Below are 8,454 nucleotides of genomic sequence, written 5' to 3'. Positions count from 1 at the left end.
AATTTTGGGTGATCGGGTGAAATCCATGAATTACAAATTATCATCCATATTAGATATAATAAACATCTATATTCATATTCATATCCAATATTCATCCATTCAGATCATTCATATTCGCTTTAAGTGAATCGACTCGGATAGATCCGTAAGTCGGAAAATTTTCAAAACTGAAAAAATAAAACCTAATAAATAGAAAAAATCTAAAACCGAACCAATAAACAATTAAACATCCTAAACTCCACCCCACCCAACTTTTTGCATTTCACTTTTTACCCTTCTCACGCTGCTGCTTTATATGCAGAGAATAAATCCATAAATACAATTTAAAATCTTATGAGGGGAGAGAGAATTGTAGTCACTACCAAAAGGCAAATCGTCTTGGAGCATCAGGGGTGCGTAGGATAAGCAGAAGGACTCGTTTACACTGTGTTTTGCTCAGCTCATTATACACGTGGTGCAGGTTAACACTAGTAAAGACAGTGTTAGTTTGAGGAAAGGAAAATATAATAGATTTTCTTTTATTGGCGTTGGATTTGAGTTTCTGAAAATGGCACACGCACACATTAGCAAAAGCAGGGTTGGAATAGGGTTTAAGGGTGTTTTCTTGTTCATATTCTTCTTGGATCTTGCTTTGCTATCTTGCGCCGGTAGAGTACCACCAGCTTCTAGGCAGAAGTTTCAAGTTCATAAACATTTAAAACGCCTCAATAAACGCCCTGTTAAAACCATCCAGGTATTCATATTATTGGGTTCTTGTAAAGTTTTTAATTTTTTTCCTGCAAAATGTAGTAATTTAATTTTATTTTTTTTGTCGAAAGTAGCAATCTTTTGCTTACCCTTTTATGCAAATGATGGCTTTCTTGATGCAAATTAGGTATTTTAAAAGATGTAATATGAAATTACTTCGAAGTGAAAATGTATATCAAAGTTTAGAATCATAGTAACAATTATTGTACTTTTTATTTTAATGCTAAATGTAGTGAAAAGAGGTAATCTTTTGCTTACCCTTTGTGTTAATGATACTGTAGTTAAAATTTAATTAGATGCAATTTAAAAGCTATGATGATGATGATATGATGATGTGAAAATAGTGTCAATTGAAGGATGAAGTTTATGACTATTTTCTTGATTTTTTTTTAATTTTGAAACAGAGTCCAGATGGGGATATCATCGACTGTGTACACATCTCTCATCAGCCAGCTTTTGATCACCCATTTCTCAAAGACCATAAAATTCAGGTTTTTTTTTTTTTTTTTTTTTCATAACACATTCAAGATACACATTCTTGATTTAGTTGATTTTTTTAAGATAAAAATGTTGACTTTGAATTTCTGTTGTATTTTTTTGGGGATTATTTAGATAAGGCCTAACTATCATCCAGAAGGGATTTATGATGAGAACAAGATGAACACTGAGACTACAGAAAGAGGGAACCTAATCCACCAGTTGTGGCACGTGAATGGCATGTGCCCTGAAGATACAATACCAATAAGGAGAACAAAAGAAGATGATGTTTTGAGGGCAAGTTCTGTTAAAACATATGGAAGGAAGAAGCATAGAAGCACTCCTGTGCCTAGAAACATCCCTAAATCTGCAGATCCTGATATTGACAATGAAAGTGGTCATCAGGTAAACAAAAGTAATAAATAAAAATAGTGAAAAAAAGATAATTATCTTGTCTTATTTCTTATTTATGGAGGAAAAAAAAAGTATAAATAAGTTTTGCTTTTATAACCCATGTCTAAATGTACCTCTTTTTTGTTAAATCTTGCAAATTTGTTCAAAAAAGTGTAAGGAAAAAAACCCTTAAGTTTTCTTTAATGACCCCATGTTTACAGGCACTATCTTTTTAGCTGATTTTTGCTATGTTGAAGAACAAAATTTTTGGAAATAGTAAAAAGATGACCTATTGTTTTCCCTTATTTATGACAAAATAAAGGTTGGATGGGATTCTTTTAATGACCTATAGTTTTTTGTTATTCATGACTAAATGAAAAGTCGAATTAGTTTTTCGGTTATTGATAATGACCCCATGTCTAAATGAACTTTTTAATTTTTGGTTTTACAATCTTGAAGATTAGATTAACCCTTGAATGGTTTAATAATTACAAATGATTATGGGCATAAATGGATAAAGAAAAAGGTTCATTTCATGATTTGCTATCATTATAACAAAATAAAGAGGCAATGTAGATGAAACTGTTGAAGAAAACAAAAGGAAAGAACCATAAATTCTCATAATAATTATTATAATTATATTATAATTAAGTAAAGGAGCAAATGAATTTATCATTAAAACCCCATGTCTAAATGCACTATCTTTAATGTATTGATTGTTGTATAATTCAAGAGTTTCATACGGTTATGAGAGTACATGGATGGATAAGGCATTCATTTCATAGTTTGTCATTATTATCATGAAAAAATAAGGGGGTCATGACAATGTTTCATATCAAAATGTACCTTTTCATGGTTGTTGAAATTTTAATAAATATTGTTTCAATATTTAGCAACCTTTTTCATCGCCTAATTAAGAATATAAAAAAATAAAAAGCTGATACTTGCAAAGTTGTAAAAGTCGCGATTTGGGGTCTAGTCGGTCGGGACCATGTAGGAACTAATCAATACTCAGAGACCTGTCGCACGTTGACTAAGTTTGACCAATTTTGACCGAAAAAATTCAACTTTGACCTGCTATATTGGACTTTTGACAACTTTGACTAACTAAATCGGCCTCTTCGGGCCCAAATTGGGGGACTAGTTGCCCCCGGCTAGTTGCCCGGGACTTTTACTAACATGGATATATGTTAAATGTTTCTACGGTCATGTTTATCCATATTTGAATGATTATTTGTGTTTCACATTATGTAGCATGCGATAGCTTATGTGGAAGGAGACAAGTACTATGGAGCGAAAGCAACCATGAATGTATGGGAACCGAAAATACAACAATCAAACGAGTTTAGCTTGTCACAAATTTGGATTTTAGGAGGTTCTTTTGGCCAAGATCTTAACAGCATTGAAGCAGGATGGCAGGTATACTCACTATCCATTATTCTTAATGGTGTGTGTTTGGCATGTTCGGGGCGGAACTTAGTGTACCACAAAGGGGGTATCCGCCCCACCTGAAAAATTTAATAAATTTTTACAGTTCGCCCCATATGCATCCGAATTCAAGTTCCGCCACTGCATGTTTAAAAGTGTTACTTTCATGGCTAGGAAATCAATTATGTAGAACCATATATTAAATTGAGATGAATATATGCACCCTTTATAAAATTATTCTTAATCTTAATAAATACATTGTGATTTTCAGGTCAGCCCAGATCTTTATGGTGATAACAACACAAGACTGTTCACATACTGGACTGTAAGTACAATCACCATCACAATAACTTACATTAAAAAATCAATTCTATAACAATAATTCAATGGAGATTTGTATCTCATGCAATAAAGGTTGTACCTTTACAAAAAATTAATTGAAAAGTTTTTTTCTTGCTACAGAGTGATGCATATCAAGCTACTGGTTGCTACAATCTATTGTGCTCTGGTTTTATTCAAATCAACAATAACATAGCAATGGGTGCAAGCATATCACCTGTTTCGGCCTTTAGGAATTCACAATATGATATCAGTATACTTATTTGGAAGGTGTGTTCCAGCTTTAAATTTCATTATCTTGATTTGTGGGCATATACATTTTTTAATTCCTTATGATATGCACCAAGTGGGAACAAATCTGTAAGCTTTAAATTTCATTATCTTGATTTGTGGGCATATACATTTTTTAATTCCTTATGATATGCACCAAGTGGGAACAAATCTGTATGGCCAATTTTATGCATTTTTTAAAGGTGTGTTAGTGCACCTTTCTTGTCACCCTTCAAGAAAAGTTACAACCTTTACATTATTTTTTACTTAATTAAAATAAGTTGGTGCTAAATGTATATGACAATTATTCGGTAGGTGGTTATGTAACATTGGAGAAAATATATATTATAAACTTTTCAAGAATCTTGTTATTCTTTTTGTTTGCCACCATCCTCTGTAGGACCATGTACAAGGGAATCTACTGCCTCTTTTGGATGATTAATTTAGAATAGTAAATGTAATGTAATTAGTACATTGCCTTGCGTGTAATATCATTAGCCTGGCCTAACCCACTAATAAAGTTGACCCATTTTGACACAAACTCGCCCGCCCATTTTGACACCTTGAGTAATTGATGTTTGATTGATCATTTGAGTTTCTTCTCAACTGTTATGATTATTCAGGACCAAAAAGAGGGCAATTGGTGGATGCAATTTGGAAATGGATATGTTTTAGGGTACTGGCCATCATTCTTATTTTCATACTTAGCCGATAGTGCGTCGATGATTGAATGGGGTGGTGAAGTGGTTAACTCTGAGCCCGATGGACATCACACGTCGACCCAAATGGGCAGCGGGCGGTTTCCCCAAGAAGGATTTGGAAAATCAAGTTATTTCAGAAACATTCAAGTTGTTGATAAAGAAAATAATCTGAAATCTCCAAAAGATCTTGGCACATTCACTGAACAATCCAATTGTTATGATGTTCAAACTGGAAGCAATAGTGATTGGGGTCACTACTTTTACTATGGAGGACCTGGAAAAAACCAAAATTGCCCTTGACCCTTTTCATATAAGATCCTTTTTCTGTTATATAATTTTCTCTTTTATTTTGTGTATTAGTGAGAAGTTTTTTTTTTTTTTTTTTTTTTTTTTTAATTTAATTTGGGGGAAGTTATGATTGGAAAGTGGCAAAGTTTCTCAAAGTTTCTCTTGTAAGTTTCCAGTGAATCTTTTTTTGTTGGATTTGCTCTTCTTGGGCAGTTTGTAAGTTAAATGAATGTTATGGTTTTAGCTATTAGTTATAAAAATATAACTTTAGGGGTAAGAATTGCTATTATTAGAAGTTAAGGGTGGATTTGGAAATATAATCATCAGAATTTGTATCTGTTTTGTACCACTTGGGACAAAAAAGTGAGATTATTGAGATGATTTATTTTGCTTTTCTTTGACAATTTGCAAGTCAGTTGAACACATGAATGTCTACATATAAAATATTAGGGGTGGAAATTGCAATGTTTGAGAGGTGAGGGTGTGTGTGGATATAATCGTCAAAGTTTGTAACTTTGTGGTGCCAATGAAACAAGAAAGTGAAGATGATAGAGAAAAGATGTTTGGAATTAAGCTGATGACACGTCATCTCTTATTGGCATTCACGGAGCATTTGGTGCAAATCAATCAACTTTTTATGAAGTGTACCCACTAAAGTCAGAAGTTGTCTAAATGCACCCCCACAGTTTCAATTACTAGCCGTTGCACCCTTTGTATAGTCTTAAATACTCATTATTTATGTTGTAAACCATGGTAAAAAAAAAAAAAAAAAAATAGAGGAAAGGAGTAGCTCCATTTTCTTTCCAACATTTTGCATAAGAAACGTTGAGAAATCATCGCCCCACTCTTATACTTGATGACGAGCTTATTGGAGTTTTTTTTAAAAAACTTTTAGCTTTTATGAAAAAAAATTATTTAATAAAAATTTATGTTTCGTTAGAGAAGCTTATAGCTTTTAAATAGGAAAAAAAGTTAAAAACTACTTGAAATATCGTTTAGCTTTTAGTTTTTTGTCATTTTACTTTTAATTTAACAGATTTAGCTACTTTGACAAACACTAAAATATATTTAAAAAGCTAAAAGTTACCAGCTATCAGCTAAAAGTTACCAGCTACTAGCTAGTTTTGCCAAACATACCTTTAGTGGCAAATCTAGAAATCTTTATTGACGGTGGTAACTTAAATAACCGTCTTTATAAAAAGTAACTTACATAATTGGCTTTATAGTAATTTTATTCAATTAAACTTTATAAAGAGTTCAAACAATCTTATATATTTGTTTTGTTTAGGTTGTATATTTCATTTTTATTTGTGAGAAATATGATTTTGTTATTTTATTAGGTATAAAAGTTTCTCTCAAAAATTTAAGAGGACATATCCTTTTTCATTAAGAAGTTTATCTTTTCATTAGGGAATCGATATATTCATTATTCAATTTACTCTTTTCATCATAAACTGTGCATTAATTGATTGTATTGTACAATAAAATAATGCATATGTTTGGTGAAAGAAGTAATTTGGATGGTAAAAATATCATTTTCCGTTTATAAAGTTCATAATCTTAAGAATCTATTCAAAAAATCACTAACTTAGATTTATTTACGGAGTACGGAGTAGTATTTAGTACTATATATTTAAAATCTAAAGTACACTGATTAGTCTGAATACTCCGTACATATCGATATGTTTTTAAGTTTTCATTGAACAAGGGTTGATATGTATATTTAAACAAAATTAAAGGATGTAAACGCAAGGTTGTAAAAACGGTCGAGACGACTGTCGCGATGGACGTTTCAACGAATTTACTTGTGTATCGTCGCAACGGATATAAAAACGTTCAACGATTAAATAACGGTCAACAACGGCAAAAAACGGATACAAATCTTAGAAAACGGTCGAGACGCGTTCGAGACGGATTTTGACCCACTTAGACTTTTAAGTTTTAATATGTATTTTAAACATAAAAATTATTTCAAATTAAAGGCAAATATTTAAAAATAAACATATATCTACTTTTATTTATTTCGTATTTTAGTTTAAAATGTTTATGTTTGAAATATATATAAAAAGTCAACGTTTGTCAAAAATTTGTCTCGGCCCCATTTTAATCGTTGCGAGTTACGACACTCTAAGGTACCTATTGTATCAACCTCATCTTGCGTCTTTTACAACCTTGTGTAAACGGTGTGACAACCCAGAAATTTCCGACCGAATTTAAACTTTATCTTTATATGATTTAATATTTCCGACACGATAAGCAAAGTCTGTAATGTTGAAATCTCAAAAACTTTGAACTGTGTTCATGTATTCATTTACCCTTCGACTGTTCTCGACGATTCACGAACAATTATGTGTAAATAGATATGTGTGAATATATACATATGTGTGATTATTAAATTGAGAAATATTAATAAAACATTTAACGGTTTGATTGATATGAAAATAAGTTATGAAGTCTATTATATGACTTGAGAATGTTAACAAAGTATTAGATGCATAATACTTTACATGAACGTAATTATTTCAATATGTTTATCGACGGAAATTAAAAGATAATATCAAATGATTGAATTATCAGATACATTATGATATGATTACGGGTCTCTGCTGTGAGGTCCACTGTGATTTGAGAAATCTATTCTTTTTAACGGTATTCGGAATAAATGGTAAAGTAATTTATAAGTGAGAACAAAGTGTCACTTAACGAGAGTTAGACAAAAGTTAGTGGAGAATTGGATTTCATAATACTTGATTAATCTAATTTCAAACGTGCAGAAACGCTTTTCGATTCAATAGAATTTGATTATTAAAAATGTTTTGTTTAAATAACATAATTTGAATATATGCAATAGGATATTAATTTTTAGAATTATATATATAAAACTTGCAACGTGTATTTAAAACATGTCTATGAATATTGAATATATATATATATATATATATATATATATATATATATATATATATATATATATATATATATATATATATATATATATATATATAGATGATTTCAAATTAATTAAGTGAACGGTAGTAACCTTTGGTTATTGGTTCGATTGATAGTTAGTTATGTTAATTAGGACGTATAAGAAAATTAAAATAAACATTGGCGCATAAATGAATTATATCAAATGAAGTTCTAGAACGTAAACGTTAGGTGATATAATAATATATATTACTTTAACGATTTTAAATTATATATATTAGACTTCGAAATATAATTAGTCTTTGAAAAACTAAATATTATATTAGTAAATAAATATTTCTAAAAAAATAAAAATTACATTTCTAAGTCATAAAACGTTTAGAGGGATGACTTTCTCTACTCTTGAGAGTGTTTCACTCGGGGTGGAGAAATGATTTCTCTTTATTCTAGGATAGAGGAAGGGTTGTCTACACCTCACCTCCCCCATACCTCACGCATATGGGATTGGGCTTGTTGTTGTTGTTTTTAACACCCCGCCAAAATACCATCTGACGGCGTGTTAATTCCGGTCCCACAGTTAACAGTTACGCCCTCTATATGAGACGTTTAAAGCAATCGCATTTAATTTTATTTTAAAAAAAAATTAACTTTCAAAAGCACAAGTCAATAATCCCAAAACAGAAACACTATTGTGATCGTAACCACAAGCCAACAGTATTTAAACAGTATAAAAGTTTTAAATGCGAAAGTAAATAATGTTCTTTAAAATCAAATGCTAACTCCACGGCCAGTCATGCAGCAAACACAGCTGAAGCATACCTCTTAAGGACCTGAGAATAACAATACGCAAAAACAGGTCAACAAATAATGTTGGTGAATCCAC

The 8,454-nt window shown here is 31.1% G+C and overlaps 1 protein-coding gene across 1 annotated transcript; it reads left to right on the top strand.

Annotated features, from left to right (window-relative positions):
* The first annotated feature begins 283 nt into the window (after positions 1-283).
* Positions 284-4,909, top strand: LOC139868177 (protein neprosin-like). The gene is made up of 7 exons (XM_071856511.1): positions 284-733; positions 1,152-1,238; positions 1,360-1,629; positions 2,872-3,036; positions 3,317-3,370; positions 3,508-3,654; positions 4,278-4,909. The coding sequence occupies exons 1-7, from the start codon at positions 548-550 to the stop codon at positions 4,653-4,655; spliced, it is 1,287 nt and encodes a 428-aa protein (XP_071712612.1). The 5' UTR covers positions 284-547; the 3' UTR covers positions 4,656-4,909.
* Positions 4,910-8,454: the final 3,545 nt, after the last annotated feature.

This window comes from Rutidosis leptorrhynchoides, chromosome 1, assembly GCF_046630445.1.
Source record: "Rutidosis leptorrhynchoides isolate AG116_Rl617_1_P2 chromosome 1, CSIRO_AGI_Rlap_v1, whole genome shotgun sequence".
Classification (NCBI taxonomy): Eukaryota; Viridiplantae; Streptophyta; class Magnoliopsida; order Asterales; family Asteraceae; genus Rutidosis; species Rutidosis leptorrhynchoides.
Note: the sequence above shows the minus strand (reverse complement) of the source record. Positions and strands in the feature narration are given on the sequence as shown.

What these genes read in the sequence shown, in the direction of transcription:
- LOC139868177 (XM_071856511.1), top strand. Translation starts at nt 548, where the DNA reads ATGGCACACGCACACATTAGCAAAAGCAGGGTTGGAATAGGGTTTAAG. An exon ending in ACAATGAAAGTGGTCATCAG is followed by an intron (nt 1,630 to 2,871) that starts GTAAACAAAAGT and finishes CACATTATGTAG; the next exon opens with CATGCGATAGCTTATGTGGA. An exon ending in GACTGTTCACATACTGGACT is followed by an intron (nt 3,371 to 3,507) that starts GTAAGTACAATC and finishes TTCTTGCTACAG; the next exon opens with AGTGATGCATATCAAGCTAC.